Source organism: Salvelinus alpinus, chromosome 18 (assembly GCF_045679555.1).
Source record: "Salvelinus alpinus chromosome 18, SLU_Salpinus.1, whole genome shotgun sequence".
Classification (NCBI taxonomy): domain Eukaryota; kingdom Metazoa; phylum Chordata; class Actinopteri; order Salmoniformes; family Salmonidae; genus Salvelinus; species Salvelinus alpinus.
In genome coordinates this window covers 38,809,626-38,834,965 of record NC_092103.1, presented here as the reverse complement: position 1 = coordinate 38,834,965, position 25,340 = coordinate 38,809,626, and the positions used below count along the sequence as shown (strand labels likewise).

At 43.5% G+C, this 25,340-nt stretch overlaps 1 protein-coding gene across 1 annotated transcript in view; it reads right to left on the bottom strand.

The window, feature by feature from the left end:
• Positions 1-20,401, bottom strand: part of crata (carnitine O-acetyltransferase a) — a 33,862-nt gene extending 13,461 nt beyond the window's left edge. Inside the window, exons 1-4 of the mRNA XM_071351860.1 lie at positions 20,194-20,401; positions 7,637-7,924; positions 7,132-7,250; positions 2,666-2,719 (exon numbers count right to left, since the gene is read on the bottom strand). Of these exons, the coding sequence (XP_071207961.1) occupies positions 2,666-2,719; positions 7,132-7,250; positions 7,637-7,924; positions 20,194-20,220 (488 nt within the window). The 5' untranslated portion in view covers positions 20,221-20,401. The remainder of the gene's footprint in view (positions 1-2,665; positions 2,720-7,131; positions 7,251-7,636; positions 7,925-20,193) is intronic.
• Positions 20,402-25,340: the final 4,939 nt, after the last annotated feature.

Below are 25,340 nucleotides of genomic sequence, written 5' to 3'. Positions count from 1 at the left end.
CCAAGAACACAGTGCCCTCCATCATTCTTAAAATGGAAGAAGTTTGGAACCACCAAGACTCTTCCTAGAGCTGGCTGCCCGGCCAAACTGAGCAATCAGGGGAGAAGGGCCTTGGTCAGGGAGGTGACCAAGAACCCGATGGCCACTGACAGAGCTCTAGAGTTCCTCTGTGGAGATGGGACAACCATCTCTACAGCACTCCACCAATCAGGCCTTTATGCTAGAGTGGCCATACAGAAGCCACTCCCGCATGGAGTTTGCCAAAATGCACCCAAAGCCTCTCAGGCCATGAGAAACAAGATTCTCTGGTCTGATGAAACCAAGATTTAACTCTTTGGCATGAATGCCAAGCGTCACATCTAGCAGAAACCTGGCACCATCCCTACGGTGAAGCATGGTGGTGGCAGCATCATGCTGTAGAGATGTTTTTCAGCGGCAGGGACTGGGAGACTAGTCAGGATCAAGGGAAAGATGAATGGAGCAAAGTACAGAGAGATCCTTGATTAAAACCTGCTCCAGAGCGCTCAGGACCTCACACTGGGGCGAAGGTTCACCTTCCAACAGGACAACGACCCCTAGCATACAGCCAAGACAATGCAGGAGTGGCTTCGGGACAAGTCTCTGAATGTGCTTGAGTGGCCCAGCCAGAGCCCGGACTTAAACCCGATCGAACATCTCTGGAGACCTGAAAACATCGACACTCTTCATCCAACCTGACAGAGCTTGAGAGGATCTGCAGAGAAGAATGTGAGAAAGTCCCCAAATACAGGTTTGCCAAGCTTGTAGTCTCATACCCAAGATGACACAATGCTGTTGTCGCTGACAAAAGATGCTTTCAGGGCCTGAATACTTATATAAATTTTATATTTTTTTATATAAATTAGCAAACATTTCTAAAAACCTGTTTTTACTTTGTTATTATGGATTATTGTGTGTAGATTGATCAGGGGGAAAAAAACATTTAAATACATTTTAGAATAAGGTTGCTACGTAACAAAATGCGGAAAATACAAAGGTTCTGAATACTTTCCGAAGGCACTGTATATACAGTACCAGTCAAAAGTTTGGACACACCTACTCATTCCAGTGATTTTTAAAAACTTTAGTATTTTCTACATTGTAGAATAACAGTGTGGACATCAAAACTATGAAATAACATATGGAATCATGTAACCCAAAAAAGTGTTAAACAAATCAAAATATATTTTATATTTGAGAGATTCTTCAAAGTAGCCACCCTTTGCCTTGATGACAGCTTTGCAAACTCTTGCACATTCTCTCAACCAGCTTCATGAGGTAGTCACCTGGAATGCACTTCAATTAACAGGTGTGTCTTGTTAAACAGTTAATTTGTGTAATTTCTTTCCTTCTTAATGCGTTCGAGCCAATCACTTGTGTTGTGACAAGGTAGGGGTGGTATACAGAAGATAGCCCTATTTGGTAAAATACCAAGTCCATATTAGAACAGCTCAATTAAGCAAAGAAAAATGACAGTCCATCATTACTTTAAGACATGAAGGTCAGTCAATCCGGAAAATGTCAAGAACTTTGAAAGTTTCTTCAAATGCAGTTACAAAAACCATCAAGCGCTATGATGAAACTAGCTCTCATGAGGACCGCCACAGGAAAGGAAGACCCAGAGTTACCGCCACAGGAAAGGAAGACCCAGAGTTACCTCTGCTGCAGAGGATAAGTTCATTAAAGTTTCCAGCCTCAAAAATTGCAGCCCAAATAAATGCTTCAGAGTTCAAGTAACAGACACATCTCAATATCAACTGTTCAGAGGACACTGTGTGAATCAGGCCTTCATGGTTGAATTGCTGCAAAGAAACCACTACTAAAGGACACCAATAAGAGACTTGCTCGGGCCAAGAAACACAAGCAATGTACATTAGACCAGTGGAAATCTGTATTTTGGTATGGTGAGTCCAAATGTTTAATTTTTGGTTCCAACGCAGTGTCTTTGTGAGACGCAGAGTAGGTGAATGGATGATCTCTGCATGTATGGTTCCCACCATGAAGCATGGTTTGCGCTTAGTGGGACTATCATTTATTTTTCAACAGGACAATGGCCCAACACACCTCCTGGTTGTGTAAGGGTTATTTGAGAAAGAAGGAGCGTGATGGAGTGCTGGCCTCCACAATCACCCGACCTCAACCCAATTGAGATGGTTTGGGATGAGTTGGACCGCAGAGCGAAGGAAAAGCAGCCAACAAGTGCACAGTATATGTTGGAACTCCTTCAAGATGATTGGAAAAGCATTCCAGGTGAAGCTGGTTGAGAGAATGCCAAGAGTGTGCAAAGCTGTCATCAAGGCAAAGGGTGGCTACTTTGAAGAATCTCAAATACAATATTTTGATTTGTTTAACACTTTTTTGGTTACTACATGATTCCATATGTTTTTTCATAGTTTAATGTCTTCACTATTATTCTACAATGTAGAAAATAGTACAAATAAAGTTTTCCAAACTTTTGACTGGTACTGTATGTATGTATGTATAAATAAAATAGTTCCTATATATAATCAGGGTTAGCAGGATTAGGGGCAGGAAATCAGATTCTGGTACAATCTGAGTCAATTTGACATGGTTCTTTCCTTGCATTGAATTTTGCTCTCTGATTAAATCGTGTCGTTAAGACAAGACGAGGAGCACTGGCACTCACTTGTCAATCATTGTCTTGAAGTCCAAAACGCCAGCGATCAGCTTGGCAGCAAACCTGGGTGGAGAGATTTGAGCAAGATGATGTTATTAACAAGTTCAAATCAAACTTTATTTGTCATATGCTCCGAATATAACAAGTGTAGACTTTACCGTGAAATGCTTACTTACAAGCCCTTAACCAACAGTGCAGTTCAAGAAGAAAGTATTTACCAAGTAGGCTAAAATAAAAAGTAATAATAAAAAGTAACACAATAAGAATAACGAGGCTATATACAGGGGGCACCGGTACCGAGTCAGTGTGCAGGGGTACAGGCTAGTTGAGGTAATCTGCAAATGTAGGTGGGGGCGAAGTGACTATGCATAGGTAACAAATAAACATCGAGAAGCAGCAGTGTACAAGAGGGGAGGGGGGGGGGGGCAATGCAAATTGTTCAGTGGCGATTTTTATGAATTGTTCAGCAGTCTAATGGCTTGGAGTAGAAGCTGTTGAGGATCCTTTTGGTCCTAGACTTGGCACTCTGGTACCGCTTGCCGTGTGGTAGCAGAAAAAAATAGTCTATAACTTGGGTGACTGGAGTCTCTGACAATTTTATGGGCTTTCCTCTGACAATGCCTACTATATAGGTCCTGGATGGCAGGAAGCTTGGCCCCAGTGATGTACTGGGCCGTTCGCACTACCCTCTGTAGCGCCTTACAGTCAGATGCCGAGCAGTTGATGTTTGGTCAATGCATTTGACTGAATAGGTACGAAATATGCTTCTAAAAATGCTATGGATAATTAATTGCTTGTTATTTTAATTCTCAAACACTATTCTAGGACACTTGGGGCATAAGAAACAAAATGCGCAAAAATAGTTTGATGGATCTTTTGAATCGGACCTTATTGCTTTTATCTTAATAAAATAAGATAAAAGCTGACGTAAGAAAGGTATTGAAAAGTTCAGGAAAACATCAGGGATGATCATCAAACAATCTTTGTGAATGATCGTTTGTGGAGAATCAATTCATTTCCCTCAGTTATTCTGTGCAGATTCATCACTCACAGCTTGCATAATATGCACAAAACAGAAGACACGTACGTGTTCCTGAGAATCCTAGCTTTCAGGAAAGGTATTAGCTCCAACAATTGTAAATCTAGAGCCGAATTCATAGTTAAGAAAATGATTTAAAGATGCGCCAGAAAAAGCTTTTACAGCTCCGTTAGTCCCAGCCACAGATATCAAAGGCTACTCAGGTAACCACGGTTCCATGAACTGAGCAGCAAATTCAGCTGACTGAGTAAAACAACGCATTCATTCGGGTTATTGCTGCGAGCCAACAATTAAATTGGCGAGAGATGCGCAATGACTATGCCTGGACTAAATCATAAAAAATATTGCAAGTGTGATATTCTGAACAGTGCACAACATAATTGCAGTGAGATATAATACCATAAAAACCCTTATAAACTAGAAGAAATTACATAAAAGTTAGGCCCGACAAAATTGATTCACTGTTTAATGGATTTTCTCCCCAGAAAAGTGAGGTGAATGGGAAAAAAATTAAAATACATTAAGTGGATAAGGAAAAACAGTAGGTTAGCACATTGTCCTAGGCTCTTGTGCAGGCTCTAGGACTAATGTGAGCTTCAAGAGTTATATTATTCCATGTGAAAACTTACACTATTTGTCTTTTAAAAAATGCAGATGTTACAATGTTGTTATAACCATGAGAAATTAAACACAAATATGGGAAATATAACTTGACAGTTTCTTTATTCCTGAGAGAAAACAAAGTGCAATCCAATCTCAGAATGTAATGTTATGTATAGAGTAAGAGAAGACCATTTAACATTTTTTTCTAATTCAAGAATAAATGACAAATAATAGTAATCAAATTAAGATGTATAATAATGAGTTCATTACCTGAACGCATATCTATAGCCTATAGGCGTTAACAAAATATTCACACAAATATGATGAGGCCTCTCATAGACTAGGCCTTGTAGAAAGAGGGTCAATCAAGTTAGGTCTGCTAAATTAATGTAGCATTGCTAAAAAATACATAAATCCAGCCATAGAGTACGTATAGCCAACCATCAAAATATTTTTGTTTCGTTTATAACATGCACAATTAGAAGCATCAATCTATATTGATCAGGCGTGACTAAATTCCAGCCCAGTAACTTTGCTCACCACATCTTCCTTTGATTGTCTCGTCTGGCTGTCACGAAAAGCCCCCACCTTGGAGACAGTCGATCACATCATTGTGGAGCTGCTGAAGTGTGTGCGTGCCACTGGCCATGTACTTTGCTGGACCTGCTAGCTGTTCTCGGCAGCGAATCACTTCAAACAAATTCAGTCTTGGTGTACCGGAAAAATGTAAGTGATGGATCGCAAATCACCATGCAGCTGACACACTCGATTTCATCAAACATTTTGACTTCAATTTGGTTGCTCAAAATACTACCAGCTTGCACTGCGTCTATGCTGATCAATGTCCTGATCTCTGGCCAGTCAATTGGTTAAATGACATTATTGTTTAGTCTATTAATAGTTTCTAAATTATGCAATAACCATGAATTTGACCGACTGTTTGTTTATAATGAGGGACATCCCACATTTAACCTGGACACATAAATAGTAGGAATTTGCACTGGCTTCAGTCATGACGGTGTGAGCGTGTGCGTTTCACTGTCCAATCCAAGGCTTGAACATGATCTGAGGCTGTTTGGTCTCTTGTGCATCAACTTGGGAAAGCCTCAAGGGAGAGCGGACAGTGCATTATAAACAAAGCGCTGCATATATTGCCCAAAAATAACAGGGGTGTGGAGAAAAGTAAGGCGGGGCATCCGTTAAACAGTGATTCAACTTTGTCCGGCCTAATACATTTGATAAAACCCCCCAGGGGATTATTAGCGTGATCAATGAGGTGAAAACAACATGGTCTTAGCTCAGACAACAAGCCATTTCTCTGCCATGTCAATAGGCCATCTAAATCCTTTATACATGTAACCTATGTCAACAGGGACTCATGTGCTGCAGTGCTTACTTCAGCGATCCGCTACTGCACTTTTATTTATATATATTTTCAGAGAGAGAGCGAGAGAGGGGTTGGGGGGGGGTGCAGTCTGAAGGGTAGTGTGTACAAAGGTCTTATGAATCTCAACTGACCCCATAGTGAAATGTCACCCAATTGGCAATATTGTACTGGAAAGGTGAATGGTAGCTTGAGTTCACATTAGCAGGTGAATGACACAGGGCCCCGGTTTTGTGTCATGGTGACATGTCTGTTACATGAAATTACACACTCGAGTGATATGTGAGTAGAAATGGTGTTAGAGAATGTGTAAAGGTTGTAACACAGGAGTAATGACTAGCAATGACTGCTAACACTAATACACGACAGCAGTGCAAGAGAGGACTGTATTTACATGACAGTAAGAGTGCGTTCGTTAATTCACTCTGGCTATCTACTCCGATTTCAGAGCACTCTCGTCTGTGTGTGCCAGAGTGCAGAATAACTGATGAATTTACGTAAGCTCAACACCAGTTGAATATGGCCGGTGTCATTAAACATTGGCAAAAAAGCGTAATTAAATTGTTGCCAGCAGCACAGATAATCAGCAACGCTCTAGATAACAAGAAAACAGCCTAACCAGCTCTCTCATTTGTGTCTGGCAGTAGCTTGCAAGCCAGCCAACGTTAGCCAGTTAGCTTGGGTGCTTGACTGCCGTTGTGAGGCCAGAACGCTAGGATCAACCCTACTCCTCAACCAGAGCATCCAGTGTGCGCTCTGAACGCTCTGAGAGCGAAACGCTCTGAATTTACGAAAGGACAATCTGACAACGCTCTGAATTTACGAATGCCCAGAGGGCACTCTGTAAATTCACTTTGGAGTGTCAAACGCACAATACTTTAGCTAAGTTACCTAAAGTATAGCTGCAGGAGACAGCATAAACACAACATAGTAATTGCTAGATTGTGACTACTGATAGATCAAATCAAATTTTATTAGTCACATGCGCCGAATACAACAGGTGTAGACCTTACAGTGAAATCCTTACTTACGAGCCCCTAACCGACAGTGCAGTTTAAAAAAAATACGGATAAGAATAAGAGATAAAAGTAACAAGTAATTAAAGAGGAGCAGTAAAAAATAACAATGTATAGAGGGGGTTGCCGGTACAGAGTCAATGTGCGGGGGCACCGGTTAGTTGAGGTAGTATGTACATGTAGGTAGAGTTAATTAAAGTGACTATGCATAGATGACAAAAGAGAGTAGCAGTGGTGTGGAGAGGGTGGGGCAATGTGAATAGTCTGGGTAGCCATTTGACTAGATACAGTACATACAAGGATTCTGTAACAAAGGTGTTTCTAATGGTAAACATGGTAACGATGTAGCGGTAGTGGTGAGGAATTTGTACAAAGCTGAGTGTTATGTTTGTCCCTACTGGCGTCTATGTGGGGAGGGCTTGGTTCATCTCACCTCATCTGTCCCTGGCGGTCGCTGAACTGCAGGCGGGGTAAGAGCACCCCGGGACTAGAGTGGACCACTACGGGCATCCGGTAGTCCAGATAGGCTGTAGTCAGCCACCAGTCTGACAGCTGGGGAGAGACGGAGAGAGAGAGAGAAAGAATGGCCAAATGAAGAGATGCATTACAAAAAATACAAAATAAGAATGAACCATTCTCAACTTTGCCCTTGACACGTTTTTATTGTAATCTGGTCTTGTCTAAAGAATGTTCCCGTTTAATAACAATGTATCTCTGTTCAGTTTGTGGAATTAATCCATGGTACAGGTTTCTAATCATAGATAAGTGGCATTAAATTTTATTTTAACAATAGCAGTCTCTGACACTATAACCATAGGCCACTTGTACAACAACACCTAATTGCTAGCATTGCCTTTGAGTAGGGCTGGGCGATATGGCCAAACTATCATATCACTGGATTTTAATACAGGGTTAGGGTTTGATTTCAGCCAACTCACCCAGTTCTCAGTCTTGCGGGCCCTACTCTCCAGGCCCTTCTGCAGCCTCTCCCCCACCCCCCCAGCCTTCTGGAACTCTGCCAACAGCTCCTTGGTGTGGCTCAACTCCTCCTCATCCACGATGGGCTCCAGGATGGCCAGGTAGCGCTCGCACGTCTGCTGGAGGGCGGGCACTGGGAGCTTGGGGAGGCCCTCCTGGTGGCTCAGGTAGCGCCCGGGGATGCGTGTGGGCGCCACAGGCCTAACCAGGCGGCCACAAGGTTTCACCTTGTACCATAGGTCCTTAGCCTGGGAAATAAAGAGGTAGGGGAAATACTGGTCAGAGCCTGAGGATCAATTACTGTAATGTAGTTAGTTATATTGTATTCTGTAGCCATGCAGACATGAAAACACGTTCTCTTTAGCCTGTAATACTGTATAACTAGTAGCTAGGTATTCTGCAGTAATTACATGTTGACTACCAAAGTTGGTATCAAAGAATTTAGCTCTGCGAAGACGATATGACTACCTACTGGTTGCCATAGGCAATATCCATTGGCTAATACACTCCCCAACAAACCAATGAAGGAAAGAATGGTGAAAGGTGAAGAGAAAGTGATATGAAAAAAATAAAATTGTGACACGGTCACATGACATGTCAGAGCTGTCAGAGACATTCAACATATAAAAACAGCAAATTGCGAAAGGCTAGCTATAGCCAAGAATTAGGTAAACAAATTAATTTGCCAAATAAAATTGTTGCTGTGCTGTCAGATAGGGGTTGAAGCTATTTTTGCATGAATCCAACCAACTGTTATTGGTTCATGGATCTTGTCTGTTTAATCTATGGTAATTACATTTGTATATATATATTTTTTGGTCATATGTGACCTGTTACAGAAAGATGGGATTATGACTAGGGTTGCAAAAGGTCGGAAAATTTCCATGGGAAATAAAGCCCGGGAATAGTGGGAATTTTTCATCAAAAAACGTTAGCTTATAACAGTGAACTTATATTTTGGTTAAACTATCCCCAATTCAATGGAATTGCAGCCCTCCGCATGCACAGTGCATTCTTCTATCACATGTACAGCTGATTCTCTAGATCTTGCACACTAATGAGATGCTATTGAGCCCACACTACTACACTGTCTGAGCCAAGGACTACATGCTTTCTGGTAAGTTTTGATTACAATACTGGGTGGGGTGAACATACTTCATATGACATATAGTTGAAGTCGGAAGTTTAGGTTGGAGTCATTAAAACTCATTTTTCAACCACTCCACAAATTTCTTGTTAACGAACTATAGTTTTGGCAAGTCGGTTAGGACATCTACTTTGTGCATGACACAATTTTTCCAACAATTGTTTACAGACAGATTATTTCACTGTATCACAATTCCAGTGGTTCAGAGGTTTACATACACTAAGTTGACTGTGCCTTTAAACAGCTTGGAAAATTCCAGAAAATTATGTCATGGCTTTAGAAGCTTCTGATAGACTAATTGACATAATTTGAGTCAATTGGGGGTGTACCTGTGGATGTATTTCAAGGCATACCTTCAAACTCAGTGCCTCTTTGCTTGACATCATGGGGAAATCAAAAGAAATCAGCCAAGACCTCAGGAAAAAAAATTGTAGACCTCCACAAGTCTGGTTCCTCCTTGGGAGCAATTTCCAAAACGCCTGAACGTACCACGTTCATCTGTACAAACTTAAGTACGCAAGTATAAACACCATGGGATAACACGGCCGTCATACCACTCAGGAAGGAGACGCGTTCTGTCTCCTAGAGTTGAATGTATTTTGGTGCAAAAAGTACAAATCAATCCCAGAACAACAGCAAAGGACCTTGTGAAGATACTGGAGGAAACAGGTACAAAAGTATCTATATCTACAGTAAAACGAGTCCTAAATCGACATAACCTGAAAGGCCGCTCAGCAAGGAAGAGGCCACTGCTCCAAAACCGCCATAAAAAAAGCCAGACTACGATTTGCAACTGCACATGGGGACAAAGATCATAGTTTTTGGAGAAATGTCCTCTGGTCTGATGAACCAAAAATAGAACTGTTTGGCCATAATGACCATCGTTATGTTTGGAGGATAAAGGGTGAGTCTTGCAAGCCGAAGAACACCATCCCAACCGTGAAGCACTGGGGGTAGCAGCATCATGTTGTGGGGGTGCTTTGCTGCAGGAGGGCTGGTGCCCTTCACAAAACAGATGGCAACATCAGTCAGGAAGTTAAAAACTTCTTACGGCTGAGATCCCGTTAACGGGATCAACTTGACAACAGCAAGAGAAAGTGCAGGGCGCCAAATTCAAACAGAAATCTCATAATTAAAATTCCTCAAACATACAAGTATTTTACACCAATTTAAAGATAAACTTGTTGTTAATCCCACCACAGTGTCCGATTTCAAAAAGGCTTTACGACGAAAGCACACCATCTGATTATGTTAGGTCCGTACCTAGTCACAGAAAAACACAGCCATTTTTCCAGCCAAAGAGAGGAGTCACAAAAAGCAGAAATAGAGATAAAATGAATCCCTAACCTTTGATGATCTTCATGAGATGACACTCATAGGACTTCATGTTACACAATACATGCATGTATTGTTCGATAAAGTTCATATTTATATCCAAAAATCTTAGTTTACATTGGTGCGTTATGTTTAGTAATGTTTTGCCCCCAAAACATCCGGTGATTTTGTAGAGAGCCACATCAATTTACAGAAATACTCATAATAAACATTGATAAAAGATACAAGTGTTTTACATGGAACTTAAGATACATTTCTCTTGAATGCATCCGCTGTGTCAGATTTTTTTATATATTTTTTTAAATACGGAATTACAGACACAAAAACAAGCCATACAGGTACCCGCCATGTTGTGGAGTCAACAGAAGTCAGAAATAGAATTATAAATATTCACTTACCTTTGATGATCTTCATCAGAATGCACTCCCAGGAATCACAGTTCCACAATAAATGTTTGTTTTGTTCGATAAGTCCATAATTTATGTCCAAATCCCTCCTTTTTGTTCACGCGTTTAGTTCCAAAATCCAAACTCGACGCGCAGGCCAGATGAAAAGTCAAAAAATTCATTACAGTTCGTAGAAACATGTCAAACGATGTATAGAATCAATCTTTAGGATGCTTTTAACATAAATCTTCAATAATGTTTCAACCGGAGAATTCCTTTGTCTGTAGAAATGCAATGGAACGCAGCTAACTCTCACGGGTGCACGCCTGAGTGAGCTTGTGGCACTCTGCCAGACCCCTGACTCAATCAGCTCTTATTCCCCCCTCCTTCACAGTAGAAGCATCAAACAAGGTTCTAAAGAATGTTTACATCTAGTGGAAGCCTTAGGAAGTGCAATATGACCCCATAGACACTGTATATTGGATAGGCAAACCTACAAACCTCAGATTTCCCACTTCCTGGTTGGATTTTTTCTCAGGTTTTCGCCTGCCATATGAGTTCTGTTATACTCACAGACATCATTCAAACAGTTTTAGGAACTTCAGAGTGTTTTCTATCCAAATCTACTAGTAATATGCATATCTTAGCTTCTGGGCCTGAGTTGAGGGCAGTTTACTCTGGGCACCTTATTCATCCAAGCTACTCAATACTGCCCCCAGGCATAAGAAGTTAAAGCTTGGTTGCAAATGAGTCTTCCAAATGGACAATGACACCAAGCATACTTCAAAAGTTGTGGCAAAATGGCTTTAAGGACAACAAAGTCAAGGTATTGGAGTGGCCATCACAAAGGAGGCCTACAAACCTGACTCAGTTACACCAGCTCTGTCAGGAGGAATGGGCCAACATTCACTCAACCTCACATCCCACCCATTGGCTGTGCTGCTCATGATTGAATCTGTTCCTCAAGGACATCATGGCACTGAAACCAATGGATACACTCTACAAGAGAGCCAAAGAAATGGTTAGGTATGTGAAGGGTCATCAAGTTATAGCAGCAATCTACCTCACCAAGCAAAGTGAGAAGAATAAGAGCATCACATTGAAGCTGCCCAGCAACACCTGTTGGGGTGGTGTTGTCATCATGTTTGACAGTCTCCTGGAGGGGAAGGATTCTCCAAGAAATGGCCATATCACAGACTGCCGATATGGACAGCCCCATCAAAAGGATCCTCCTGGATGATGCATTTTGGGAGAGAGTGGTAAACACTTATTCCACCTCAGGAGACTGAAAAGATATGGCATGGGTCCCCAGATCCTCAAAAAGTTCTACAGCTGCACCATCGAGAGCATCCTGACCAGTTGCATCACCGCCTGGTATGGCAACTGCTCGGCATCCAACCGTAAGGCGCTACAGAGGGTAGTGTGTACGGCCCAGTACATCACTGGGGCCAAGCTTCCTGCCATCCAGGACCTATATATAGTAGGCGGTGTCAGAGGAAGGCTCCAAAAATGGTCAAAGACTTCAGCCACCCAAGTCATAGACTGTTCTCTCTGCTACCGCACGGCAAGCAAAGCAGTACTGGAGCGCCAAGTCTAGGTTAAAAAGGCTCCTTAACAGCTTCTACCGCCAAGCCATAAGACTGCTGAACAATTAATCAAATGGCCACCCGGACTATTTACATAGACCCCCCTTCCTTCCACTTGTTTTGTACACTGCTGCTACTCGCTGTTTATTATCTGTGCAGTCACTTTAAATCAAATCAGATGTATTTATATAGCCCTTCTTACATCAGCTGATATCTCAAAGTGCTGTACAGAAACCCAGCCTAAAACCCCAAACAGCAAGCAATGCAGGTGTAGAAGCACAGTGGCTAGGAAAAACTCCCTAGAAAGGCCAAAACCTAGGAAGAAACCTAGAGAGGAACCAGGCTATGAGGGGTGGCCAGTCCTCTTCTGGCTGTGCCGGGTGGAGATTATAACAGAACATGGCCAAGATGTTCAAATGTTCATAAATTACCAGCATGGTCAAATAATAATAATCACAGTAGTTGTCGAGGGTGCAGCAAGTCAGCACCTCAGGAGTAAATGTCAGTTGGCTTTTCATAGCCGATCATTAAGAGTATCTCTACTGCTCCTGCAGTCTCTAGAGAGTTGAAAACAGCAGGTCTGGGACAGGTAGCAGGTACCCCGACCTACATGTACAAATTACCTCGACTAACTTGTACCCCCGTACATTGACTGGGTACCGGTACCCCCTGTATATAGCCTCATTGTTATTTTATTGTTACTTTAGTTTATTTAGTAAATATTTTCTTAACTCCATTTCTTGAACTGCATTGTTGGTTAAGGGCTTGTAAGTAAGCATTTCACAGTAAGGTCCAGTTGTACTCAGCGCATGTGACAAATAAAATGTGATTTGAAATGACAGAGTGAAAAGGAGAATAGCGTTTCCCAAAACTTGGTTCCCGGGACCCACGTTTTGTTTGTCCTAGCACTACACAGCTGATTTAAATAATCACCAAGCTTTGATTATTTGAATCAGCTATCTAGTGCAAACACAAAACGTGCACCCCTTGGGGTCCCAGGACCGAGTTTGGGAAATACTGCTGTACAGAATAAACATATTCCAAAACATGCATCCTGTTTGCAACAAGACACTAAAGGAATACTGCAATAAATGTGGCAAAGCGACAACTTTTTGTCCTGAATATAGTGTTATGTTTGCGGAAAATCCAACACAACACATTACTCCATATTTTCAGGCATAGTGGTGGCTGCATCATGTTACGGGTATGCTTGTAATCATTAAGGACTGGGGAGTTTTTTAGCATGAAAATAAATGGAATGGCGCTAAGCACAGGCAAAATCCTAGATAAAAACCTAGTTCAGTCTGCTTTCCATCAGATACTGGGAGATTAATTAAATGTAAATGAATTCACATTTCATCAGGACAATAACCTACAACACAAGGCCAAATCTACACTGGAGTTGCTTACCAAGAATACAGTGAATGTTCCTGAGTGGCCGAGTTACAGTTTTGACTTAAATCTACTTGAAAATCTATGGCAAGACCTGAAAATGCTTGTCCAGCAATGATCAACAACCAAATTGACAGATCCTGAAGAATTTTGAAAACAAGAAAAAAATGGGCAAATGTTGTATAATCCAGGTGTGGAACGCTCTTAGAGACTTACCCAGAGACCTCACGGCTGCAATCGCTGCCAATGGTGGGTGCATCTACAAAGTATTGACTCAGGGTTGTGAATACTTATTTAAAATCAGATATTTATGTATTTCATGTTCAATAAATTTGCAAAAATGTTTAAAAACACGTTTTCACTTTGTCATTGTGGGGTAGTGTGTGTAGATGGGTGAGAAAAAAAATATTTAAACAATTTTGAATTAAGGCCTTAACACAGAAAAATGTGGAATAAATCAAGTGGTATAAATAATTTTTGAATGCACTGTACTTGGTTAAAACTTCAATAGCTTCCACCCCATATGACTTTCATGAATATAACCAACTAATATTGATTCGGGGACTTCTTCCCTCTAATCCACGGCAATTACTTTTGGCCATTTTTGTATAGATTTTATACATTTCAATTTACTTTTTCCTTTCGGAAAAGCTGACCACGACTCCATTTTGTTGCTTCCAGCCTACAAACAGAAACTAAAACAAGAAGCTCCCGCGCTCAGGTCTGTTCAACGCTGGTCCGACCAATCGGATTCCACGCTTCAAGACTGCTCCGATCACGTGGATTGGGATATGTTCCGCATTGCGTCCAACAACAACATTGACGAATACGCTGATTCGGTGAGCGAGTTCATTAGAAAATGGATCGGCGACATTATACCCACAGCAACGATTAAAACATTCCCACACCAAAAACCGTGGATTGATGGCAGCATTCGCGCGAAACTGAAAGCGCGAACCACTGCTGTTAACCAGGGCAAGGTGACCGGAAACATGACCGAATACAAACAGTGTAGCTATTCCCTCCGCAAGGCCATCAAACAATTGCCAGTATAAAGACAAAGTAGTCACAATTCAACAGCTCAGACAAGAGGTATGTGGCAGGGTCTACAGCCAATCACGGATTACAAAAAGAAAACCAGCCCCGTGGCGGACCAGGATGTCTTGCTCCCAGACAGACTAAATAACTTTTTTGCTCGCTTTGAGGACAATACAGCGCCACTGACACGGCCCGCTACCAAAACCTGCGGGCTCTCCTTCACTGCAGCCAAGGTGAGTAAAACATTTAAACGTGTTAACCCTCGCAAGGCTGCAGGCCCAGACGGCATTCCCAGCCGCGTCCTCAGAGCATACGCAGACCAGCTGGCTGGTGTGTTTACGGACATATTCAATCAATCCTTATCCCAGTCTGCTGTTCCCACATGCTTCAAGAGGGCCACCATTGTTCCTGTTCCCAAGAAAGCTAAGGTAACTGAGCTAAACGACTACCGCCCCGTAGCACTCACTTCCATCATCATGAAGTGCTTTGAGAGACTAGTCAAGGACCATATCACCTCCACCCTACCTGACACCCTAGACCCACTCCAATTTGCTTACCGACCCAATAGGTCCACAGACGACGCAATCGCAACCACACTGCACAAACCCATCTGGACAAGAGGAATACCTATGTGAGAATGCTGTTCATCGACTACAGCTCAGCATTTAACACCATAGACCCTGGGTCTCGACCCCGCCCTGTGCAACTGGGTACTGGACTTCCTGACGGGCCGCCCCCAGGTGGTGAGGGTAGGTAACAACATCTCCACCCCGCTGATCCTCAACACTGGGGCCCCACAAGGGTGCGTTCTGAGCCCTCTCCTGTACTCCCTGTTCACCCACGACTGCGTGGCCATGCACGCCTCCAACTCAATCATCGGACGACACTACAGTAATAGGCTTGATTACCAACAACGAGGAGACGGCCTACAGGGAGGAGGTGAGGGCCCTCGGAGTGTGGTGTCAGGAAAATAACCTCACACTCAACGTCAACAAAACAAATGAGATGATTGTGGACTTCAGGAAACAGCAGAGGGAGCACCCCCCTATCCACATCGACGGGACAGTAGTGGAGAGGGTAGTAAGTTTTAAGTTCCTCGGCGTACACATCACGGACAAACTGAATTGGTCCACCCACACAGACAGCGTTGTGAAGAAGGCGCAGCAGCGCCTCTTCAACCTCAGGAGGCTGAAGAAATTCGGCTTGTCACCAAAAGCACTCACAAACTTCTACAGATGCACAATCGAGACATCCTGTCGGGCTGTATCACCGCCTGGTACGGCAACTGCTCCGCCCACAACCGTAAGGCTCTCCAGAGGGTAGTGAGGTCTGCACAACACATCACCGGGGGCAAACTACCTGCCCTCCAGGACACTTACACCACCCGATGTCACAGGAAGGCCATAAAGATCATCAAGGACAACAACCACCCGAGCCACTGCCTGTTCACCCCGCTATCATCCAGAAGGCGAGGTCAGTACAGGTGCATCAAAGCAGGGACCGAGAGACTGAAAAACAGCTTCTGTCTCAAGGCCATCAGACTGTTAAACAGCCACCACTAACATTTAGTGGCTGCTGCCAACATACTGACTCAACTCCAGCCGCTTTAATAATGGGAATTGATGGAAATGTAAGTAAAAATGTATCACTAGCCACTTTAAACAATGCCACTTAATATAATGTTTACATACCCTACATTACTCATCTCATTTGTATATGTATATACTGTACTCTATATCATCTACTGCATCTTGCCATCTTTATGTAATACATGTATCACTAGCCACTTTAAACTATGCCACTTTGTTTATATACCCTACATTACTCATCTCATACAGTGGGGAGAACAAGTATTTGATACACTGCCGATTTTGCAGGTTTTCCTACTTACAAAGCATGTAGAGGTCTGTAATTTTTATCATAGGTACACTTCAACTGTGAGAGACGGAATCTAAAACAAAAATCCAGAAAATCACATTGTATGATTTTTAAATAATTAATTTGCATTTTATTGCATGACATAAGTATTTGATCACCTACCAACCAGTAAGAATTCCGTCTCTCACAGACCTGTTAGTTTTTCTTTAAGAAGCCCTCCTGTTCTCCACTCATTACCTGTATTAACTGCACCTGTTTGAACTCGTTACCTGTATGAAAGACACCTGTCCACACACTCAATCAAACAGATTCCAACCTCTCCACAATGGCCAAGACCAGAAAGCTGTGTAAGGACATCAGGGATAAAATTGTAGACCTGCACAAGGCTGGGATGGGCTACAGGACAATAGGCAAGCAGCTTGGTGAGAAGGAAACAACTGTTGGCGCAATTATTCGAAAATGGAAGAAGTTCAAGATGACGGTCAATCACCCTCGGTCTGGGGCTCCATGCAAGATTTCACCTCGTGGGGCATCAATGATCATGAGGAAGGTGAGGGATCAGCCCAGAACTACACGGCAGGACCTGGTCAATGACCTGAAGAGAGCTGGGACCACAGTCTCAAAGAAAACCATTAGTAACACACTACGCCGTCATGGATTAAAATCCTGCAGCGCACGCAAGGTCCCCCTGCTTAAGCCAGTGCATGTCCAGGCCTGTCTGAAGTTTGCCAATGACCATCTGGATGATCCAGAGGAGGAATGGGAGAAGGTCATGTGGTCTGATGAGACAAAAATAGAGCTTTTTGGTCTAACTCCACTCGCCGTGTTTGGAGGAAGAAGAAGTATGAGTACAACCCCAAGAACACCATCCCAACCGTGAAGCATGGAGGTGGAAACATCATTCTTTGGGGATGCTTTTCTGCAAAGGGGACAGGACGACTGCACCGTATTGAGGGGAGGATGGATGGGGCCATGTATCGCGAGATCTTGGCCAACAACCTCCTTCCCTCAGTAAGAGCATTGAAGATGGGTCGTGGCTGGGTCTTCCAGCATGACAACGACACGAAGCACACAGCCATGGCAACTAAGGAGTGGCTCCGTAAGAAGCATCTCAAGGTCCTGGAGTGGCCTAGCCAGTCTCCAGACCTGAACCCAATAGAAAATCTTTGGAGGGAGCTGAAAGTCCGTATTGCCCAGCGACAGCCCCGAAACCTGAAGGATCTGGAGAAGATCTGTAGGGAGGAGTGGGCCAAAATCCCTGCTGCAGTGTGTGCAAACCTAGTCAAGAACTACAGGAAACGTATGATCTCTGTAATTGCAAACAAAGGTTTCTGTACCAAATATTAAGTACTGCTTTTCTGATGTATCAAATACTTATGTCATGCAATAAAATGCAAATTAATTACTTAAAAATCATACAATGTGATTTTCTGGATTTTTGTTTTAGATTCCGTCTCTCACAGTTGAAGTGTACCTATGATAAAAATTACAGACCTCTACATGCTTTGTAAGTAGGAAAACCTGCAAAATCGGCAGTGTATCAAATACTTGTTCTCCCCACTGTATGTATATACTGTACTCTATACCATCTACTGCATCTTGCCTATGCCATTCTGTACCATCACTCATATATCTTTATGTACATATTCTTTATCCCTTTACACTTATGTGTGTATACGGTAGTAGTTGTGGAATTGTTAGGTTAGATTACTCGTTGGTTATTACTGCATTGTCGGAACTAGAAGCACAAGCATTTCGCTACATTCGCATTAACATCTGCTAACCATGTGTATGTGACAAATAAAATTTGATTTGATTTGATTTAAGGGGCGCTCAGAGTCTGGGCAAGGGCAGCCAGACTCGGACAGGGGCAGGACCCCCTACCCTTAATGTTTGGACTTAGTCTCTGATGCTGTGACGGAGCGTGGCCACCAGATGCATGGCTGGACTTTACCTGCTGAGCGGTTTACCAGGTGCAGAGGACGGGTTTGGATCACCAGGTGCCTGTGGTTCCTGGCAGCGGAGCTATAAAGGTCTGAGTGGCGGGGTTGGTTAAGTGCGGGTGCCCTGGTTTGCGAGGTTCTGGAGGTGGGTTAGCCCTGGCCAGGACGCTGTGATGGGTGATGCCCAGGGAGAGGGATGTTGCCTGGGTAGGGAGAGTAGGGAGTAAGTCTGGAGGCCTGGAGGTCCTGGGAGTAAGCTGGACCTCTCCCAAATGTCCCTGGTGGCAGAGAGCTGGCTGGACTGAGTGGTGGCCCCTGGTGGCCGCAGGTCGGTCCCCTCTCCCTGGGTCGGCCTCAGCCCTCCTTGGCCCTCTCCCAAATGTCACAGGGGCAGGGGGCTGGCTGGACTGAGTGGCGGCACCTGGAGGCCGCAGGTTGGTCCCCTCTCCCTGGGTCGGCCTCAGCCCTTCCTGGCCCTCTCCCAAATGTCCCAGGGGGAGGGGGCTGGCTGGATGGAGTGGGGCCATCTGGAACCCCAGCAATCCCTGGCCCTCCAGACCTCTATCGCTCAATAAAGGGCTGATAAAGGGCGGGAGTAACTATGACCCTAGATAGCCCTTAGATAGCCAAATGGTGACACACTGCTCTGAAACAGCCAGTGGAGCAAAAGCTGGACTGTAATTGTTTCATTAATTCAAGTCATATGGTGGAAGTAATTGAAGGAGTTATGTCATGTAAATACAATTAACATAGATTTTTTTTTTTATTAAGCCAAAAAGCCCAAAAGTAATTGGCGTGGATTGGCGGGAATAGGTCCCTCAACCAATAGCGGTTGGTTGTATTCATGAAAGTCATATGGGGTGGACGCTATTGAAGTTATGCAAGTTCAATTTAAATGAATTGAAAATGGCCAAATTCAAAAAATACAAAAGCATTTGCCTTGCATTGTATTGACGAGGTCCCTGAACCAATAACAGTTGGTTGAATTCATGCAAGTGATATGGGGTGGAAGCTATTGAAGTTAAAAACATGTTTTTAAATGTATTCATTGAAGAACAGCTAAAGTTATTTTTATAAATACTAAAGTAATTGCGAGGTCTCTGAACTAATCACGGTTGTTTGTATTCATGTAAGTCCTATGAGGTGGAAGCATTTCTCTGTAAAGAGAATTTAAAAAAAATGATCAAGTAAAATAACAAAAAAACAATCGCAAAACAATTTGCAGTGGATTCGAGAGAAGTCTCTGAACAATGTCAAATTGATTTGAGAGCGATATTTTACGTGGTTGTGAAGCTATAGACATGTTTTATTAACACGCAAAAAGTAGGCGTTGCAGTGTTAAGACGTCCGCCTTAACCGTCAGCGGAGGAGAGCAACGGTTTAGCTACATTTTGACTCCAAAAACAAAATACGAAACCGAAGTGCAAAAACAAGGGGTGTTCCTTGTTCGCTATAGTCAGCTGATTCAGAATGTCATTTATACCATTCTTGCACATTTAGTTTAATTGGTATTAACGAGGAAAGTCTGAATATGTCATAATTTTAACTACACCGCAGCAACGATATCAATAAGGCAAATCTCCAGCTTGACTTTGCCCCGACCAGTTAACGTGTTACACATTGCTTGACACACACAGCGAGGTTGTAATTGCGTAACATTAGCTAGCTAACTACAGTTACTTGACTCAATGCCCATTGTTTTCGATATATAACTAGAGAACACACCCCACGAACACTTGTTTTTCTTTGCTAAACCGTTTTGCGGGCTAAAAGGGGAGCTATTCTAGCTAACATTGTTGATTGTGTACTCACCATCGTCCTGGCTAAAATGCTCAGCATTCTGGATGATTCGGAAAGATCCGCCCACAAATGCCCGGTGCTCAAAGTACAGGAATGAATCGGTTTCTCATTCCCAGCTGAACTCCAATGAACAGACCACAAAGCGTATTCAAGGGCGAATAGTTACTTCAGGAACACCCTTCAAAACAACAACCGTGCCATCGTTAAAACAGCTACGCCAAAGATAGTACTAGCTAGCGCAGTTACAGCTTCACTACGTTGACACCTTTTGGTAACATGATCTCCTCGCCGGTCCCAGTTCCGTTCACCAGGGGCGATAGCAAGTTTTTTTTATTTTGCTCTTTTCATTTTGTGAAAGCAAGGAAGAGCTGCTTTCTCTCGCTGGCATTGGCAGCGTGGTTAGCTAAACTTTTGTGAAATAATCAGATTTATAATTATAAACTAGATCTCGTTCTTTAGCTCTTAAAGGGTAAAGGGTTTACTTTACTATTCAAAGCATAACGTCAACGTTAAATTTAGTAAAGTAATTGGTGTAATTACTTTGATAGAATACAACTTTATTACTTTGGATTGTGGCGCAGTTAGATCACAAAAATATCTAAACTGCAGTTGTTGCCTGTGAAAAGTTTAAGACAGAAATAGGACAAAGAACATGGGAAGAAAAAGCAGGATAATGTGGGCAACACTGTTAGGAACGCAAAGCTACTCTGAATCGTTCATGCTGTCGGTTTCAGATAAATAGATGCACGATTTACTTTTGTAAAATGTTCAATGTAAATTAAGTTATATTTTAGTTGAATGATGATGTCAGTCAGTCTCCTAACCTGTTACGTTAATTCTCATAGCCTATACACTGAGTGTATAAAACATTAGAAGCGCCTTCCTAATATTGAGTTACACCCCCATTTGCCCTCAAAACAGCCTCATTTAGTCTGGGCATGGACTCTACAAGGTGTCTAAAGCGTTCCACAGGGTTGCCGGCCCATGTTGACTCCAATGCTTCCCACAGTTGTGTCAAATTGGCTGGATGTCCTTTGGGTGGTGGACCATTGATACACATGGGGAACTGTTAAGCGTAAAAAACCGAGCAGCGTTGTAGTTCTTGACACACAAACCGGGTGCCTGGCACCTACTACCCACCATACCCCGTTTTGTCTTGCCCATTCACCCTCTGAATGGCACACAATCATGTCTCAAGGCTTAAACATCCTAATTTAACCTGTCTTCTCCCCATCATCTACAATGATTGAAGTGGATTTAAAAGGTGACATCAATAAGAGATCATAGATTTCACTTGGATTCACCTGGTCAGTCTATAGCTAGGTTTCCATCCATTTGGCGAAATATTTTCATGCGAAGGTTGTAAAATCCGCATAAAGAAAATATGCGCTTTTTCCAACCAGTGGTGTTTCCACCAAACTGACTTGTTGCAGATAAAAATCAGTGCGTGATGTCCTAGTGCACACAATACTTACTTTTTCGCTCAAATTCAATGTGTTTCCATAGCATTTTAAATTCTTGTTTTTGCGTGAAATAGCAAATGTGCCTACTCAGGTCTTGCCAAGTGCGCTCTAGCCAACGGCTTGTAGATACAGTGCGGGTAGTCTAGAGTACATTATGAGATTATTATGGGTAAGAGTGACAATATTTGTATTTGTCAAGCATCGATCATCATGTCATGGAATACGCATCAAGATCACCGTGCACTTTCACCACCCTGTGAAGTTCATAATACCTTATTATTTAATATGTTAATAAACTGTTTCCCAAATCGTAGTGGGAGGACCACGCACCATGTCATGGCGTGACTCCAAGTTTACTTCGATATGATGGTTGTTTTATCAATATTTGTGCATAAAGGCATTTCCACCGCCATTTCTCGCGTAATACATTTTACCAACACAAAAAAAGACCCCACCATGTCGAACTAATCTGTCGGCATTTATACAATTGTACCGTAACGTGTTGTTTTCTTCAAAGCTGTAGTGATTTGTTTTATTATGACATTACTTCACTCGCATAAAAACTGGATGGAAACGTGGTTTATGCTCCCGAGTGGCGCAGATCAGACGTTGTGCAGATCAAAACACTAAGTGACAACACTGCCCCCATGCTGCGGAAGGAATGATACGGCGTGTCTCAATTTTCATGTAGTAAAAAAAATATATCGAATGCCGGAGCGTACTACAAAGAGCCGCCTATTTTGTGACGAAAAACGACATTACAACACTTCGAATCTTGCGTCTGCATCAAATATGCGTTAATAAGAACTGCGCCCTGGAAATCTCTGACTTCCGAGTTCAGTTCGTTCAAGACAATTAGGAACTCGGTGAAAACGAGCTCCGACTGGGAAGAATAGTTTTGAATGGTCATCGAACTCTGAATTCCAAGTCGGAAACTGGCGTCATTTTAGAGCTCCGACTTGAAGATCACTGATGTCATGATTTGACCTTTTTTTCCGGAGTTGCAAGTTGTCTTGAAAGCACCAAGAGTTTGTAGAAACTTACTCTACCATTTGTAAATAAATAAAATGTTAACCTTTATTTAACTAGGCAAGTCAGTTAAGAAGAACTTCTTATTTACAATGACGGCCTAACCCGGACGACGTTGGGCCAATTGTTCGCCGCCCTATGGGACTCCCAATCACGGCCGGTTGTGATACAGCCTGGATTCAAACTAGGGTCTGTAGTGACACCTCTAGGACTGAGATGCAGTGCCTTAGACCGCTGCACCACTCAGGAGCCCAATAAAGGCCTCTAGTGGCCAAATGGCCAATGTAGCATGTGCAGGGCCGTTGAGGGCTTCCACCATGCTTCTGCCATTTTAAAGTAGTCAACTGGGTGGGGATTCCTATGGGTTGCAGCCTCAATGGCGCTGCCCATGCTGTCACAGATGCTATAATGGCACAGATATAAATGTAATGGATGTGAAATGGCTAGCTAGTTAGCGGTGGTGCGCGCTAATAGCATTTCAATCGGTTACGTCACTCGCTCTGAGACTTGAAGTAGTGGTACCCCATGCTCTGCAAGGGCCGCGGCTTTTGTTGAGCGATGGGTAACGATGCTTTGTGGGTGTCAGTTGTTGATGTGTGCAGAGGGTCCCTGGTTCGCGCCCGGGGCGAGGGGACGGTCTAAAGTTATACTGTTACATTGGTGCCGTGACCCGGATCACTGGTTGCTGCGGAAAAGGAGGAGGTCGAAAGGGGGGTGAATGTAACGGATGTGAAATGGCTAGCTAGGTAGCGGTGGTGCGCGCTAGCAGCCTTTCAGTCGGTGACGTCACTTGCTCTGAGACTTGAAGTAGTGGTTCCCCTTGCTCTGCAAGGGCCGTGGCTTTTGTGGAGCGATGGGTAATGATGCTTCGTGGGTGACTGTTGTTGATGTGTGCAGAGGGTCCCTGGTTCGCGCCCGGGTATGGGCGAGGGGACGGACGTAAAGTTAAACTGTTACATTGATGCCGTGACCCGGATCACTGGTTGCTGCGGAAAAGGAGGAGGTCGAAAGGGGGGTGAGTGTAACGGATGTGAAATGGCTAGCTAGTTAGCGGTGGTGCGCGCTAATAGCGTTTCAATCGGTTACGTCACTCGCTCTGAGACTTGAAGTAGTGGTTCCCCTTGCTCTGCAAGGGCCGTGGCTTTTGTTGAGCGATGGGTAACGATGCTTTGTGGGTGTCAGTTGTTGATGTGTGCAGAGGGTCCCTGGTTCGCGCCCGGGGCGAGGGGACGGTCTAAAGTTATACTGTTACATTGGTGCCGTGACCCGGATCACTGGTTGCTGCGGAAAAGGAGGAGGTCGAAAGGGGGGTGAATGTAACGGATGTGAAATGGCTAGCTAGGTAGCGGTGGTGCGCGCTAGCAGCCTTTCAGTCGGTGACGTCACTTGCTCTGAGACTTGAAGTAGTGGTTCCCCTTGCTCTGCAAGGGCCGTGGCTTTTGTGGAGCGATGGGTAATGATGCTTCGTGGGTGACTGTTGTTGATGTGTGCAGAGGGTCCCTGGTTCGCGCCCGGGTATGGGCGAGGGGACGGACGTAAAGTTAAACTGTTACATTGGTGCCGTGACCCGGATCACTGGTTGCTGCGGAAAAGGAGGAGGTCGAAAGGGGGGTGAGTGTAACGGATGTGAAATGGCTAGCTAGTTAGCGGTGGTGCGCGCTAATAGCGTTTCAATCGGTTACGTCACTCGCTCTGAGACTTGAAGTAGTGGTTCCCCTTGCTCTGCAAGGGCCGTGGCTTTTGTGGAGCGATGGGTAACGACGCTTCGTGGGTGTCAGTTGTTGATGTGTGCAGAGGGTCCCTGGGTCGGGGCGAGGGGACGGTCTAAAGTTATACTGTTACATAAAGACGAGTCTGCTGCTACTCTGTTTATTTTCTATCCTGATTGCCTAGACACTTTTACCCCTACCCACATACAGATGTAATGTTAATTACCTCAACTACCTCGTACCCCTTCACATTGACTCGGTACTGGTACTCCTATATAGCCTCATTATTGTTATTTTATTGTGTTCATATTTCCTTTTTTTTGGCAAATATTTTTAACTCCGCATTGTTGGGAAAGTGCTCATAAGTAAGCAGTTCACCCGAAAGACTGCACCTGTTATATTCGATACATGTGACAAATAGAGGACTCAAATCCGATTCTAACTACATCTATGGTGCCTACGCACTAGTCTCTGCAGTGTCCCAAAACAACGCACGAGGGCGCGCTGCAAAAGACGCTCGAGACTAGGGTGAAAGTTGAAAGGTGACTGATGTTGTCAAAACCTCAACCAAAGATTTGTATAACTACCCCAAGATAGACAACAGCGTGTCGTTTCCAATGGGAGCAAATTAATCATAGTGGGGAGAACAAGCAAGGAGGTGGGCAGAGCCAAGCAAGAGCTAGCGAGATCCTATTGGCGCGTTCTGGCATGTATTTACATATATCCGTTATGGAACGCCTACTATGTGAAGTGTGCGTGCGCAAATCTCCCCTTCTAAACAAAGCAATTTAAAAAAGACTTTGCCAAAGGATAGTTTACAAAACTTAGTCTGAGTCTATTTTTGGAAACAGAAAACTGTATTGAGATTAAATGTTTCATCGATGAGAAAATTTGCAGAACGTCAGCCAAAATCAATCTCGCGCCATCTTCTCCATTGGCTTCCTCTCATCACCATATT